This window comes from Hoplias malabaricus, chromosome 14 (genome assembly GCF_029633855.1).
Source record: "Hoplias malabaricus isolate fHopMal1 chromosome 14, fHopMal1.hap1, whole genome shotgun sequence".
In the NCBI taxonomy this organism is placed as follows: Eukaryota; Metazoa; Chordata; class Actinopteri; order Characiformes; family Erythrinidae; genus Hoplias; species Hoplias malabaricus.
In genome coordinates, this window is record NC_089813.1 from 33,625,812 (window position 1) to 33,643,283 (window position 17,472).

The window sequence follows — 17,472 nt, forward strand, 5'->3', positions numbered from 1 at the left end:
GTGTGTTATTTTGTGTTATGTGTTATTTTTACTTTTTCCTCCATAAACAGAAATGGTCTTCATAATGCTGTAGAGTCATTACCAAAAGATGTCCCTATGACAAAAATGACTACCTTTTACCTGGTTGTCTGTTCTAATTAGAAAAATGCCTATGTGTTTGTTACATACTGTTTTTATTTCACAAATTAACAAGGTATAGTCTACAAGTTTCAGTAGAATTGTTTGTTTGTCCACGATTGACATAATCAAGTAAATTATAATTCCTTAAAAATAATATTTATCTTGATGTTGCTGTAGAATGACACGTTTTCTCCCGGATTGCAAGAAATACATTTCGCCACCGGGAACTTCGTGTCAGCCAAAAGTGACATCACAATCTACCACTGTCCACAATCCTCATACTTAGATTAACGGCTCTCCTTGATTCGGTCAATTTATCTCAAGTCACTTGCAAGAAAATGACTGTACGATACTGTTACTCAATAAATAATTTAAGAACAGGTATTTGCTTGGTTCTTCTCATTTCATATACCACAAACACTCATTTCAAAACGTTTTTTTATCATGTGAGCAGCTATTATCACTGCCTGTTCAGTGCCATACGATGGTCCTTGGGAACTATTGGATATTCTGAAACCTCTCACTCGGTAACAACCATTGTAGCTAAGGTCAAACGTTCGCCTAGAAACGTTTCCAGAAAAAAAAGACACAAAGAAATAGTTCTTTAAATGAGCACAGTATTTACACTTCAAACCATAATTAAAGTAGTTCCGTCTTTATACGTTTTACTGAGGTGCTTTGCCATATGTATTATGGCGCGTTTCCAACGCCAATTGCTGAGACTTAAATGGCTCACTACTCACTATTGCACTATACGTAATATGACATTTTGTCAATTTATAGATTTTAATAAATAATTAAATAATTAATAAATAAATAATTTATCCATGTTCCACTGAAAAAGTGTTATTACAAAATAAATGATTAGAAAACAACTGGGTTGAAGAAAATAAGAAAATATTTTCATTCCTAGGTAGTGCACTTTGTAGGGAATAGAGAGTCATTTGAGACACCCCCCTATTTTACAGAGAAATGTGTACCGTCGAAACGGTGGTAGCCTGAACGTGCTCAGCGGGAGTGTCACAACACTCGAGTCTTTATTTAAAAAATAACAGAAGAGGTCGACCTCACGGCAGCGATGTTTACACCGTGAAGAGGCTGAATGATGGAGAACGAGGACAAGGCCACATTTCGTGTGGCATCCACCGTGAGGGCTCTGCGGTTCGCTTTGCGGAGTGACGCGGAGAACGAAGCCGAAGCTCAGCGCTCTGACAGCAGGGAGAGGAGCTCCAATGAGCGCGACAAGCTCTGGTTCAAAGAGAGCAGCGCCAAAAACCTCAGAAGCCGGGACTTCCTATCGCCCAACACAGTCCTGGCCACGCTGTATGCGGACGGACAGGTGAGGTGTTGCGAAAAGGCAGGAACTGGGTTTTATTTGCCAGCTTCTGATGCAAATTTCCCGTTCCACCTTAAATAGAGCGGCCGTTACATTCTGACTACTGTACTACTTAAGGTGGAATGGAAGGTTCGAATTAGAACTCGAGTTCAGCCGCAGGTAACGGTCTGTAGAGTAGAAACAGGGTCCCTGCTCAATTAATATTTTAATGCTCAAAAAAATTCATGTTTATTATTTTACGCTGAAAATGTTGCGAGAAATACTATTATTTAATGTACTATTTTAGCATAAGAGGGTTAAGCTTCTTACATGCTGAGAAACTTTGTAAAAATGTTTATTTTTGAACGTTTAAAGGAGTCATTTATGATTAAAAAAAGAAATAAAACTCGTTTTTTAAGTGTAACAGGCTCTGAGGCTCTATCCTGAGCAGATGGAGAGCGCATGGTGTGATGTTGTGGCTTGCTGAGCCTCAGTACGTTTTCTGCACAGTCTCTGATAAAATGATTTTTAATACTTTTACCCCTGCATTTTATTAATTATCTCAAACAGAGCTGCTTAAAGTGCTGTGGGATGCCAGAACTCTGCGCTAGGTGGTTGACATTGCCATTATTGACCAAACGTTTGAACCCTGCGGCAAATGTTATTAACTCTTCAGTGGCCGCAGAGATTTGGGTCAGAATAAGGCAACAGTTCGTGGTGTATTCACATGATAAAATGTCAAAATACATTAATCTGAATTTACACAACACACACTGTGTGTATGTATGTATACATCTGTGTACATAAATAGGTGTGTATTTGTGTTTAAAATGTGTCTCAGTTAAAACACTAAACAGAAAATAGCATGCTTTATTTTTTCACTAATACTTTATTAGTCGTCCAGTTACCTCTCTTCCACTACCTGTCCTTTTATGGTTCATATCCACAACACTATTATTTCCACATTACAGTATAACAGCTATAGGTTGTTCATGTGTGACACCCAACAGACTGAACCCTAGGACTCTCTAACTGATTAGCAAAGTCACCATACCTCAGTCCCAATTCACAGTTTGAAATAGCAGATACAATTCTGAAATGTTTGCATATCTGTTGATTGTTTTCGTGTCTGTGTGTACAGGTTCCATTGGCAGTTGTGAGTCGTATCCTCTCTCTCCGGGGGAGTGGTGTGTTGCCAGTAGCAAGTTGTGAGGTGATGGCTGAGGGTTTGCGTGTTTCTGTGAATCGCTGTGCAGCTTTCAGAGGGGTTCTGTGTGGCATAGCCTCATACCTGAGGCCTGCGGCTCAGAGACAGGGTTGTGTCTTGATCAACTGCCCCGCACTACATGCCAAACAAGCCCCGCCCACTCCTGATACTCTTACGCTGGGGCAGCTCCGCACCGTTCTAATTGCTGACCACATAGGTGCGCTACTCAGGAAACAAGGGTAGGTGTGTGTATGAGGTTCAGAGAGAGACTGGACTACTAAATTTGTGTGTAATATGTAACTCTGCTTAATTCTCTCTCACCCAGGTACACAGTGTCCTTCTGTCCTGCCTTACCCGAGGAGAGTGACATCATCAACTTCCTCAGAATGCTGGGCATTGATTGGCTGGCTGTGTCCGATAGCTGGAGCAATGAGGATAGAGAAGAGAAGATGAAGAACGCCCTTGAGAACTGTACCTACAGAGAGCAAGAGAAGGAGAAATGGAAGAGGAGGAGTAAAGGGGATGAGATGGAGGGAGGGGATGGTGGGTTGGGAGAAGATGTCAGGATAAACCTTAAACGTGTCATGGAGGAGGTGGAGCTGCATGGTTATGACCCCAGTCTAGGCACATGCACGGGTAAGGCACTATACATCATATGCATTTATACACACACACATATATGAGGCATTATTTGATAATTAGTATGTTGTAAATGCATTATTAGACTAATAGGGTATCAAATTTGCTGTTTTTGCATTAATTCACAAGATGGCACTATTTCTATGTGGTGAGACTAAGGCTGTGTTTGGGAAAAGCCTATTACAACTTCTTGCGTACTGGTGGTATGGCCAGTTTGTGAGTGGCAAGTATTTCTCCAATACGTCAAAGACGACAGAATGATACACTATTTTGACCAAATATTCCAGGATTCAGCCAGCACTATCTTTCGTGAGCATCTGATGCACTCAGAGGACTGAAGGTTCTTAGGACTGAAACATCCAATTTATGCGGAAATGTCACAGGCCCACTTTTTCTGTCTCTCTATCTCTCTCTGTTTCTCTCTCTCTCCCTCCCCACAGTGCAGAGAGATGCATTGAGTCATCTGGCTCAGCTGGACAGAGCTGTAGCACATTACCCTGTGAGTCTTGAATAAAAAACACATCTGTAGTGTTTGCCTGATGTTAGTTATACCACATTTAAAATGCTTTTTTCAGAAGACTAAAATTTCCTGTCACTTGCAACTGGGCCTATATAATTTTGGACATTACTTTAGATATGTTTTTTCAATATCACTTGTACAAACTGATGTCTGATTAGATTCTCTCTGCCTCTGATATGCATCATCATCATCATCATAATTAGGAAATAAAAGGCAGAAGCTGACTGATCAGGGATCTTGTTGTTGGTTTGATGTGTAGGGCTCTTTTCTCTCTTAGCTCCAGTGATCTGAGTAAAGATGTTTGTTTTTGTCTATCCTACAGGCGGCAATGGCAACAGTGCTGCATGTCACTTCCTGTCAGGATGAGTTCCGCCAGCAGCAGACAGCTATGCTGTGGAGAGCAACTGGCGCCACAGCAACACAGGTCTGTCACGCACAGTGACCAGACTTTCTTTGCCCCTCTCTCTCTCTCTCTCTCTCTCTCTCTCTCTCTCTCTCTCTCTCTCTCTCTCTCTCTCTCTCTCTCTCTCCTCACTTTCTAACAACGTTTAGCTGTAGATTTCATTATAGTCATCCCTTTAACAAGCCAGGGGGATCTTATTTTTACTTTCTCTTTTCTCTGGATATTGCTTCCCCAAGTATCATATGGAGTGAAGTATTTAATAAACAGACCAAGAAATGGTTGATTTACTCTTCAGAAGCATACATTATTTGTTTTGCAGTTTGGGAGGATCACTGGAACCACACAAAAGGAGACTAAATATGGCGAGTAGAAATGGTCAGAAAACTTTTTTCCCAGTGCCATCAGCATCAAATCACAGAGAGTTATATTCAGACTGTTCTAAAATGATCAGGCCCATGCTGAGTTTTCTAGGCAGAAGCACCTTCAAAAGCAAAATGATCCCAGTGCCCCACAGCAATTTAATTTAATATGAAATGGACTTAAGAATCAAACACCAGTATCTCACATACTAACTGCTGACCACTTTCATACCACCAAGTCTCTAGGAACAAGTCTCTGTCTCTCATGCTCTCTCACTCTCTTTCTCTCAGAGGCTGGTGATATGCGGTCCAGTAAAGACTCCTGGCACACAAATGAGTGCAGCTCAGTATCTACAGTAAGTTTTACAGTGTTGTCCATGCACATGTGTTATTTGTATTTAATATACATCACAGTACTCCGGGGCCTTGAAAATGAAATGTCTTTGACATGCTTTGTTTGGAAAACCACAAGAATTAAACACACATCTTTCCATGTCTAAACAGCCCATTTTACAAAAGCTGTTTTTAGTGCCTTTTCCTTTAAAAGCTAATGAGCCTATATCTTTCCCCAGACACAGCAACAAGAAACAAGGCACAAAAGCTATATATGTTTTAACTGTTTTTGTGTGGTTCTCTTATTTATCCACTTTTGCGTTTGTCATCTTGGCTCTTATTTGTCGTATTTCTCCGCTCTAATGATTCCCCTTAGTAATCAGAACTGCTCATTTTACCCCATGTTTTTTTTTTTTTGGGCAGTCCACAAACAACTGATTGTTTTATCTTGTTTCACATTTGAAGTTTGGTAGGCCTCCCACATACACATACGCATACCCTTATAAATAAATGTCTTTTTCAGGTTGAGAAGAGCTCAGATGAAGGAGGCTTCAGAAATGAAGTATGGAGATCAAGTGGAAGGTAAGAGTCTAAGCATCATTTGCTTGTCAAAAGAATATCTGTGTCATGTGTAGGATAAAAATGAGTTCTGTCATTTGTGTGAGAGAAATAAGGTGTGTATGTGTAGTCATAAATTGGACTGACAGTTAATTTGTTTTTGTTTTCATTGTAGGGCAGACTTGGGATGACATCATCAGGGTCATGACCTGTGCTACAGTTCGTTTTGAGCTGCTATCTACTGTGCACACTAGCCCAGTGAGTGTACACTTCAGCACACCACAGTACTGTGTAAACATGTCGGGCAACTAAAAATATAGTAATACATATGAAAATAAAATAACTATACGTTAAGAAAATAGTACGTTAAATTTAATATTTATAGATTAGACGTAGGTATGGAGTTTCTTGAGGAAAGCTATGGAAATGGTTACACTAACCCATTCACACAGTTTAAATATAATTTTCCCAGATATTTAAGACCTTTGCAGAGTACTGTGTGTATTGTCAAACCAGTTGGATGTTTTCATCATCATCATCATCTTTGCATGTTGTTACATAGCATTATTGTTTCTGTATACATGAATTGTGTTTGATGTCTATCTGTATGTATATGTGTGTATGTGGATATTGTGTCACCGATGATTGAATCTTTCTTTTAGGTAACTCTTGATGTGCAGCGTGAAGGCGGAGTGTCCACAAAGGGCCCCAGGGGTGGAGTGTTTGTGATGTACAACTGTGCTAGACTTCACACTTTGTTCAGCAGCTATGAGAAAGGAGTAGAACAAGGTCATACGCATACACACAAACAAACACCAATTTATTTATTATATTAGCCTGTTGGGTCATGTATGTTTTATATACACGTATAGTACATATATAATATGTGCAAATATTTGAACACTTCATATTACATATTATGTAATTCATATTCATATTACATATTATGTATTCGTTTTGCTAAGGGAAAATCAGATAGTGTGAAGATTCTTGTCCCAACATTGTACAAAAACACACACCAACTGCTTTATGGATGAATTCAGACTGAGTATAGAAATAAGCACAGGTTTATCACTTATACGTGTGACGTCTGATGATTTTGAGAAGTTGTAGGTTATAGGTTTTTTCCTTCATAATTAAATATTATTGATCTGCAGCTGAAAGAATGAATTCGTATTCTCTGTGTCTATTCCTGTCCTCGCTGTTCTGCAGGTCTCTACCCAGAAGTCCCTGCAGGCACCGAATTGGACTTTTCTGCTCTGAAAGAGGAGGTATAGCTAGAAAAAATAGATACAGATCTCATAAAATGTTAATTAGTCTTAAATTAATTTGTGCAATCACACAAATTGTTTACACATATCTTCAACAGGGGGAGTGGCTTCTTCTCTTTAATTACCTCATTCCATTCTCTGAACTTCTGGACCAATCAGCACAGGCCCTAGAGCTTGATGGAGGAGGAGCCAGAATTAATTTAAGGACAGAACAGGTTTGTATATAGTTTTGGTGTGTGACTATATCACATTAATGAAATTACAGTTTGAATATGTTAAGCTTTTAAATGATGTGTATGAGTGCAATAAGAGGCGCTGAAGTGTTGCTTCTCAGAATATTCATCATTTTTAAATATTAACCTAATATTAACATTTGTAATGTTAATATATATACTTGTTCTTTTATGATTGGTATGAGTACTTTAGGTTTTTAAATGGTTTGCTTTAAAATGGCTTTAAAGGTCTGTTTGTTTACAGTTTTCTGTCCAGTATGCTCTCAAATCTTTTTCCTTTCTTGTCCTGTTTTTTTTGTTTTCCATAAAGAACCACAGACAAAGACACAAAAAGGCATAGCCTGGACAATTCTGATAATTGTAGGAACACATTATTTAATTTGGTAGTGTTTTTAAACTCATTCCTCAATGTTCCACCATGCCAAGCATCAGTTTTGTACAAAATTTTAAAAGAGTGAATTAGCAAAAATGACTGATACTAATATGTATTTGTGGTCTCACACAGATCTGCAGATTCTTGGTGTCTCTAAGTAAGGACTTTAGTTCGTACTACAACAGAGTTCATGTGCTCGGGGTAAGGTGCAGTGCGTATGGCTAATGTATAGCATGGACCTTTGATTTATGTAATTAAAACAGTTCACAGGGAGTTCAGTACTCAATCACATTAACCCCTACCCTCTTCATCTCTCTCTCTCTCTCTTTCTCCCTCTCCCTCCCTTTAGGAGCCGTTACCTCATCTCTTTAATCAGATGTTTTGCCGGTTGTTGTTGCTGAAGGCTTTGAGAGAGCTTTACCACAACGCACTGGACTCCCTTAACCTGCCTCCCATTCCACAGCTATAACAGTCAATCCCCTCAATCACTTCAGATAACTATTGTACAGCTCCATTGCGTATTTCTGAGTGAATAGCCCATGGTCTATAGCATAGTCTCAGACCTTTTTTTCCACAGCTGTGTTAACCCAACAATGAACAAAACTGGAATCTTACTACATTTTCTAACTTAAAAATAAATATTATTGCTTCTCTATCAGAAAAGCTTCCCTTTAATAATTATTACCCCCTTTTATGACCATCATTCTGCATTTGCACTGTTATTATTCCCCAAACCTATTACCCTTTTAGGCATGACTGAAGCCTTTTTATTGTAACTGCCCCTTTATTATAGCTCTTACCTCATAACCTCATTCATATTTGTCACCACTCCCCCTACGGCATGTGTGAGCAAAAACACTGACACTTGCAGTTTTTCTCAGTGTGTGTACTACTCTAGGCATGCATTGCAGCAGTAACTACAGATACCATCTTATAGAGTCCCATGAAATATATTCTTGTGCCATGTACGTATCAGTGTATCAGCACTGTCAATATTTCACACCCTTCACAAACTGTCTGATCTTCCTTATGCCTTATTTATTATATTTAAAAATCTCTGTACAATAGATATTGTCCCGGTCATCTTTTTACAGTAGAACCTTGTACGACACTGTAACATCCACTGTAAGCTATTGTAGATGCATATAACTGTAACACAAGTGCCATAAAGAGTTAATGCAGTCTCAGTGCTCTTAATGTGCCAAGAGCGCTGCACCAAAACATTGCTAAGTACACCTGTGCCATACATACCTGACTGTTCTTAACACTGTGTGTGTGTGTGTGTGTGAGAGAAAGAGATAAGTGTGAAATTACTTCTTGACTCATCACAGTTTTGTCAGTGAGTTCAATTGCTGTATTTTGAAAAGATCAACTCACTCTGTTTGAATTAATAAAGGAGTGTCGATCTCAGCTTTTGGATTGGTTGTCCTTTAAAAATGTATTAATGTTTTTTGTGTGTGTGTGTGTGTGTGTGTGTGTGTGTGTGTGTACACGTCCTGTAAATGACTGATGTGAAGCAAGTTAATTTTAATAATCATGTTTGTTTTTGTAGACCTTCACTAATTAACAGTTATACAGTTTTTGGTGCCAATATCTGCCAGCTCCTGTTTTGAGTCATTCGCTGAGATGTCTGTACATCATTAATGAGGCTAGGGCTGATAGCGTTCAGATACTAATTAACTGTAGCAGGGGGCTAAATTATGGATCTTTGGGTATATCAGCTTCACCCATAGCAGCAGCCCTCACTTCAATTCCCCGTCTTTCATCTATCAAACTACTAATCAATACGCCACATTTACTGGCCTGAAACCCATCAAAAACAGCTACAGATGTAGAAGACACTGACAGAACTGGACAATTATTATCTCGCCTAATGACATATGACATTTGTGTGGTTTTATATACCAAGAATAGTCACATTTCAATTTCTCATGAACATTTTTCAACCTTTCTCTATTAGCATTAAACAGTTATATTACTGTACTTTTAAAGATCATATATAAATTATTATATATATAATATATATTTAATATATACATTTTTTTTGTTTTGTTCGGTTGGAAGTTTAGACTAAGACACAGTTTTAAATTGCCCAGCCATTTTTTTTCTAATACCCCTGTATGTGCACCACTAACATGGCATTATGAGGCAAAGAATTTTTCAATACTATGTCATACTATTATTTTGACAAGCAATTACAATGTTTTCCTCTGATCTGATAGCCCTGTCTTACATTACAGTAATGGAGTATGGGATCTTGACGACATAAGGAGGTGGTGCTTTTGAATTTAAGGTAATTTTTGACTTTTGTAACACAAAATTTGGCCTTTTATACTGGACTGTTCCTTAGTGTTCCATTCTATTGCTTTTGCTTTTCTAATATGATCATTTCTCCATGCACAACTGTATTCTTTTATCAGCACTGGGTGCATCTTAAAGTAACTATAGTTGTAGACATATAATGTAAATAATAGGCATCTTATTTTATGTAATGTCAGTTTTGCAATGAGGATGTTTTTGGCCAGGGGACATGCAAGGGACGCAGTTCTCCTGTGAAATACGAGCCCTGCTCATAACAAGACTATTATAAATATTACAAATGCACAGGTCTTCTCCAGAATGTATTATAGATTAGTAAACTGGAGCTGGAGGTGACTTTTTTTGTGATAAGTGCTGCAGACTGAGAAGAGACAGACAGGAGCAGGGAGCAGGAGCTTATTTCACGGCCCTCATCTTCACAGTGACCCATTTGGAAAGAGCTGACATTGAGCTGCAGAGGTGGTCTTAATAAACACAGATACTGCCTGGCAACCGGAACATTCCAGAAGTCTGCTGCATTCAGTTCACATTGCCAGAGAGAGCTTCAGCTCCCCAGTTTATAATGCAACAAAACCTTATATCTCTGAAATTGTTACTTTTATAGTATGAGGAAAATAGAAGGAGAGAAAGTAAGGGGAGGCAAGAAAGACTGAGCTGAGGTGTTATGGCAATAAAAACTCAAATCTCTGAAATGGTAACTTTGTAGTACAGGGTGGGCCATTTGTATGGATACACCTTAATAAAATGGGAATGGATGGTGATATTAACTTCCTGTTTGTGGCACATTAGTATATGGGAGGGGGGGAACTTTTCAAGATGGGTGGTGACCATGGTGGCCATTTTGAAGTCTGCCATTTTGGATCCAACTTTTGTCTTTTCAATGGGAAGAGGGTCATGTGACACATCAAACTCATTGGGAATTTCACAAGAAAAAAATGGTGTGTTTGGTTTTCAAGTTACAAGTTTCTGACCTTGTGTTGGATTGTCAATGCAACCCTCTTCTCCCACTCTTCACACACTGATAGCAACACCGCGGGAGAAATGCTAGCACAGGCTTCCAGTATCCAAGGTTTCAGGTGCTGCACATCTTGATGGTATGGTGGTGTATATGGGGTACAAAGATAGTGGGGCCATTTTTCATCAGTGGAAACCTGTGCTAGCATTTCTCCCGCGGTCACATGTGTCACATGACCCTCTTGCCATTGAAAAAACAAAAGTTGGATCCAAAATGACCAACTTCAAAATGGCTACAATGGTCACCACCCATCTTGAAAAGTCCCCCCCCCCCCACCCCGGTTGGTAATATCAACCATTCCCATTTTAAATGGCCCACCCTGTAGAACCTGTAGAACACACATCAGAGCTGTTGGACTACTTGAACACTTCAGTGTTACTGCTAGACTGAGAATATTCCACCAACCAAAAATGTCCAGCTAACAATGTCCTGTGGGCAACTCCTGTGAACATGATGAAGACTAAAACAAACTGCGTGGCAGCAGATGAGCTACTGTCTTTGACTTTAGTCCTACAAGGTGGACCAACAAGGTAGGTATGTCAAATAGAGTGACCAGTGAATGGACACAGTGTCTAAAACATTACTCCAGCAGCACTGTTGTGTGTGATCCACTGGTGCCATAGAAAATATGTATATTGAAATTTTTATTGTATTATTTTTTTTTTATATATTTGTTTGTTTGCATTTCTTAACCTCTGTATACATTATATTTCTCTTTGCTAATAGCGATCTGCAGAAATGTAATGTGTACAAGAGAAATATTGGATGTCTGCATCAAGCCACCAGTGCATCCATTTGACAAATGAATTAATGGACAAAAGCTACAAAAACAGATCTATGGACTTTTTACGTGATGCCTTATAAACTAATATCCTATCTTTTTATCAGCTTAACCCATAGCTTATGGTGAGAGAAACATCTGTTGATGTGATTTGCTTTGAGAGCATTTTCAAATACACACAGCACTCCACGCCACATGTTGACAGCCATTTTACATCATCAGAAAACAAAAGTGACAGGAAAAGCCGTTAAACTCATGTTATCGGGTTTCTTTCCTTTGCAAGCTACTTTCCATCAAATCGGTTTTCAATATTGAAAAATGTGCTTCACAGCCGAATGGCATTTGCTGCTGTTATTGTTGCATTCATATAGAGAGGGAACCCCTCAGCTCTACTAACAGAATGAATTTGAAACAGGTAGAAGACTATATGCTCTGTGCCCCCAGTTCTGAAGAATAGAATGATCCAATGTAGTGCAGTGTGAAAAAGCTTGATTGTATTTCTCCACAAACTAATCAACAGAATCCTTCTCTCTGTAGACCATTGCTTTTATTTAATTGCATGTAATTTCCCAAGTAAACCACCAGAGTGCAATCTCTGTCTCACACACACACACTCTCTCTCTCTCTCTCTCTCTCTCTCTCTCTCTCTCTCTCTCTCATTAATTCTGTCTGTCTAATTCTGTCTCATATTTTGTTCTCTCTCTCTCTCTCTCTCTCTCTCTCTCTCTCTCTCTCTCTCTCTCACACTCACTCTCTGTTGTGGCTTGGGACCAGTTAACCTGTCAATCATTCCCAGAAGGCCTCCCTTGCTCCAAGACAAAAGAAGGCTGAGAGACAGAAAGGAGTTGAGAGAGAAAAAAAGGAGCGAGAGCATGAAAGCAGTTCAAAGGAGGAGGGAGAGTACGCAGTGTAATCGCTACAAGCAAAAGCGCCGTCTTTTCAAGAGCGGAGAGAAAGAGAGAGCGAGATGAATGGGGTCAGGGATGCCCATGAGAATTGTGTGATTCTTTGTGGTTGCCAGATAGAGAGAGGTAGAGTGGAAAAAATAGGCAAGAAAGTGAGCGAGGGAGAGAGAGACATAGTAAGGACAGAGATTGGGAGAGAGAGATAGAGCATGAAAAGGATGAGAGGGAGAGAGAAGCGGAGTGAGAAAAGGCGAGACGGAGTAGCAGAGGAAGGATGGGGTGTTTGTGATATTGATGTGTTTTAAGTGTTTTGGACAGCGCTGGGATGGAGAGCTGGACAGGAAGTGACAGCGTGAGAGAAGCAGAGGGAGGCAGGGCTTAGCGGGAGGTGGAGATCGAAGCACAGAGCATTGTGGGAAGGGGCTCATGAAGATTGATTGTATGTGTTTGAGTGTGGCTCTTAAGGAAGACTAACATGCATTGTCACAGTGACCCACTGTCCTAGTTACTGCTGCTGAACATCATTACAAGGTTAAACAAAGATCATGTTTTTATTATCCATCACTCTCACGACCTTCACCTGAACCTTCACAAAGCTATATGTTTCTTGGTTGTTCGAAAATGAGTGGTGTTAATAGTAGACTGTACATTTTTGGATAGTCTTTAAGCTCAATTATTTTTATTATTTTTATTATGAGGAGGATTTGATTACTGATGGTGGAGGATTAGTCATGGATCCTAAACACCACTCCAGTCCCAAAGGCTGCATGGTTCTCAGTTACTCCTGAGAACTCATAGTTCATTACTGGGTGCGTTTATACCTTTCTAGCCTGCGCTTGGCATTGGGCGTGGTGATGTTAAGCTGCTGTGAAAATGCTTCATAGCATTTCATTTCATGCTTTTCTGTGGAGATTATACAATCACAGGTGTCCACAATTGGTGTTTTCACCTAGATGATCTCACTAATGGTATGGGGTGTCCACAACGTATCGTGTGTGTATAAGGTTTTTAGTCGGTATAATGAGTGTGTATTCCTCCTACCTTCCAGCCTTCCTGCTGCATTTAGAGTAAATCATTGTTCACTGCCAGAGCCAATTATAAACGTGAATGCATTTGTGCATAATGCTTTTAGCAGTTCAAGGTGAGCAGTGCGTGGGCCTGGCTCATAACATAGTAAAGGAAAAAAGTCCCTTTGTGCCTTTCATTTCCAAATCAAAAAGCAGAAACCCATGTGGTTGATATGTCACAGTTCCATTTCTGACAGCTTGAGAAACTCTAAAATAGCAATCATTTAGGATGATCTGACTGCTCACCCACATTTTACATGTTTTACGGATATGTGGTAGTGTGTGGTGGCATATGAAAACTGTTTTATAAGTCTGCAAAAGCAGCACGGCGTGAAAAATGAAAACGGGTAATGTGTAAAAACACTCCACGCAGAAAGAACAAAAGCCTCCTATTCATGTGCAGCCTTTAGGACTGGCATTTTAAATGTCAAAATGCTTTGTATTGAGGTTATACTGCTGTAGAGGTCAGTTATTGAAATGTACAGCACTGTCACAGACCATCCTTTAGTTGTTCAGTTTTCATGCAAACACACCTGTTATTGACACCAAGCCTTTAAAATGGGAACTACATTGCAGTTTCTAAACAGTGGAGAGAGCTGTCTGCTTCCTCCCCCTCCTCCCCAGAGGTGAAGCTCGACCAGGTTGCCTGTTTAAGGAAAACGGAACATATACTCACGCGAGCAAGACGAGGTTAATAAGTTTGGACTGTAATAACTAAAAGATGATGTGCTGAACTCATCCTATTTAAACAGAAACGTTATCATTTTAGTAAAACATCTACCGGCGTGTGAGACCTTGCATTTACAAAGCTTTTTCTAAATCCATCTTGAATATTTTGACTAGGCAAGGCTGGTGTTATGTATTGATTTTCCCTTCCACCTTAATTGTCATTTTAAGAGCAGATCTTTGCTTCTTATTCCCAATTTTCATACTTAAATGGATCGCTTTACTAGTCCATCCATTATCTGTAACTGCTTATCCAGTTCAGGGTCGCGGTGGGTCCAGAACCTACCTGGAATCATTGGGCCCAATGTGGGAATACACCCTGGAGGGGGCGCCAGTCCTTCACAGGGCAACACACAGTCATTCACTCACACCTACGCCAATCCACCTACCAACGTGTGGTTTTGGACTGTTGGAGGAAACCGGAGCATCCGGAGGAAACCCACGCGGACACGGGGGAGAACACACCACACTCCTGGAGTAATTTCCTCCAGGCCCCTGGAGCTGTGTGACTAGTCTTATAGGTGTTGTTTGCTAGCTTCTTAATGCACACGCCATTCCTCCTTAAATAGGCAGCTCTGTGAAGCTAAACTAACTAGATTTTATCAATTTAAAACACAAAGCCAAGTGTACACCATGTCACAGAAACATTTACCTACCATAGAGAAATGCATAAATTGGTATTATTTGCCAGCTTGATGTCTCCATTCCACCTTAAATAGACAAATATAGGAGGATTCTAGTCCTGAATTTGTTTAAATCACAATCACCATGGAGAAACACACATTAATCTCCCTCAGTTTCTCTAAACAGTAACTATTTACACTTTTCAATCATGTTTTTTACACAAAGCACAGTCCTTAAACCTTTCAGTCATCACAATCCCTCACTTTCTTTATATAAAACACACAGACTATGGAGTTCACACCTTTAATCTATATATAGGCATCTGGACTTCTAGATTTCTTTCCGGAAAAGTCTTGAGAAAATGAGCCAACCATGGACCTGTCTTGTGATCATGCTGTTGCTAAGCTGCCTCCATCTTTCAAACATTCGGCCAGTATTTCCTCTCATTTTACTCCGTCTCTGGTCGTGGAGATATTTAGAAGGGTGCTGAATCATTTAAGGTCCAGTAAAATGTAATATCTCTGTTCACTTAGTCATTTCATGGCTGAAGGACAATTGTGTGTGCTATTGTGTGTACCTGGTGGGTATGGACTGTAATGTGATTGGATAGAGGGTGGGATCTCAGGCTGAAACATCAGTAGAGCTCTGCTCTGGAATGTGCACTTCTCAAAGAGGCTATACTGGTTGAATATTTGGTACAGACCACAAGCTGCAATAAACATATTGTGAACATACTCCGCATTAAGAATATTAAGTTGTTGAGGCTTCTAATTTCCTGAGGAATACTAAGAAAAAAGAGAGTAGTCTCTGACTTCTGCACTTCACTCGTTATGGATGGCATTTCAAATGTAACCAGGCTGAGGCTATTTGTTCCTTCAGTGGAAGCTGTATTGGGCTGATCCTGCCGTAGAGGTCAGTGATTGGCGTGGTATAGTGCAGCGTCAGTGTGTGTGACAGTGATAGTGCAGGAGGAGGGCACAATATCACAGAGCTCAGACCAATAGATCTGCGTCTGATCTGATCGTCTGCTGGACATGCGTTGTGAGCTTGGGCAGAGATGCTTTGAGCTGATTCTGATCTCTGCTCTGTGTGGATGGATACAGCTGTCTGAACGAAGAAAATTATTAGACACCAGAGGGGGAGAAAGCAGAGTGGGGACCCACACTGTGTGTGTTTGTGGGGGTTGGTGGGGGTTGGTGATGCTGAGCAGACATGGACAGATTTAATCAGATCAGTGTCTCATGCAACAGCTGTCACTCTCTCTCTCTCTCTCTCTGTCTCTCTCTCTTCCTCTCTCGCTCTCTCTTTCTCTCTCTCTCTCTTTCTCTCTCTCTTTCTCTTTCTCTCTCTCTCTCTCTCACTCTTTCTCTCTCTCTCTCTCGCCCTCTTTCTCTCTCTATTTCTTTCTCTCTCTCTATTTCTCTCTCTCTCTCTCTATTTCTCTCTCTCTCTCTCTCTCTATTTCTCTCTCTCTCTCTCTCTCTCTCTCTCTCTCTCTCTCAATGCTGATGCTGTTATTTTATTATTTGTTTCCTTTTCCTCACTCACTTAAAGGTTCCATATCGTAATATTTCCTATAAAAACTGTAAATCCTCTCATTTTATTGGACCACAGGGTTAGATACACACACAAATCAAATTTGACTTTAAGGAATATGGCAATTAAATAGTCATAAAACTAAGGTTTAAACTATACTTTAAATTCACATCCCCATTTTTTATTCATACCCAATATTTCTCCCTAATTTATTCATTGCATTCCACCTGTTAGCCACGACTCTCCCAATCACACCATGCTACTAACCTGGGACTGTGAGGGCCAGAACATGCTTCCTCAGAAATATCTCTGCTCTGTGTGCACAGATACAAAATTATGTGATACAGCACACCCTAAAAAAATGCCCCACCCCTAAAAAAACAGGAAATAAAACCCTTTGAAGTCTGTAATTTTAATTATATTTTAATTGAAAATAAACTTAATTCAGATAAGTGTCACAGTTGTTCCAGGGCTTACATGGAACCATTGGGTACTTGGTAGGAACAGTTACTCACACACACTGGAGGGGGCACACATTATGGGATTCTTCTTTAAGTATTGGATTTTTCATTAAACTAAGGTCCAGTGTTGTTCGGTCTCTCACACTTTGATCATCTGCTGTTGCTTTTTAATCATATTTTTGCAGACTGTTCATTAGACCAGAATTTGGGTGCTGTTCCCTACATTGTACATTTACGAATGTTCTCAGTTGATGGGATGTTCAGATACATTCTGCTGCATGCTGCATGCTGGTCTTTTGAATGTTTATGAGCATGGCTTGTTTCTACAAGGTTGCACTGGTGGTTTTATGCCCAAAAACGGCATAAAAGTGGCATACGTTCAGCTACAGTGTTTAGCTCAGGCCTCAGCATTTGCTCTGTGACATGTATCACACGTATCTGCAGCCAGGCCGGCTGAGTGGGTTCAGAGGGGGTCATTTCAGAGCCTGAAGTCAGTGTGATCCCAATCTAAGCTGATACTAATTCACTTTAATCCTAACTCAGTTTCAGAGTAGAGTTGCAGCCTTTAAAGCCCTTTTAGGCCAGAATTGGCCTTCACTCTGAATCTTGATATGTTTCAGACTCTTTTTAAGTACAATTTATAGAGGAGTAATTTATTTAAAAAAACATCAGGGTAAATCTCCCACTTTCTTCAGGGGATCTTTTAT

General features: G+C 39.9%; 1 protein-coding gene across 1 annotated transcript; it reads left to right on the top strand.

Moving 5' to 3' along the window:
* Positions 1–1,085: 1,085 nt before the first annotated feature.
* Positions 1,086–8,703, top strand: dalrd3 (DALR anticodon binding domain containing 3). Its single transcript, XM_066643869.1, has 13 exons — positions 1,086–1,459; positions 2,577–2,881; positions 2,968–3,278; positions 3,722–3,780; positions 4,124–4,225; positions 4,855–4,919; positions 5,420–5,478; positions 5,630–5,712; positions 6,117–6,243; positions 6,667–6,725; positions 6,824–6,940; positions 7,464–7,532; positions 7,681–8,703. The coding sequence occupies exons 1-13, from the start codon at positions 1,223–1,225 to the stop codon at positions 7,798–7,800; spliced, it is 1,713 nt and encodes a 570-aa protein (XP_066499966.1). The 5' UTR covers positions 1,086–1,222; the 3' UTR covers positions 7,801–8,703.
* The last annotated feature ends 8,769 nt before the right edge of the window (positions 8,704–17,472 follow it).

Bases quoted from the DNA above. Each gene is read 5' to 3' on its own strand.
- dalrd3 (XM_066643869.1), top strand. From the start codon at position 1,223: ATGATGGAGAACGAGGACAAGGCCACATTTCGTGTGGCATCCACCGTG. The intron at 4,920-5,419 runs GTAAGTTTTACA...TGTCTTTTTCAG, and splicing joins AGTGCAGCTCAGTATCTACA to GTTGAGAAGAGCTCAGATGA. The intron at 5,479-5,629 runs GTAAGAGTCTAA...TTTTCATTGTAG, and splicing joins GTATGGAGATCAAGTGGAAG to GGCAGACTTGGGATGACATC.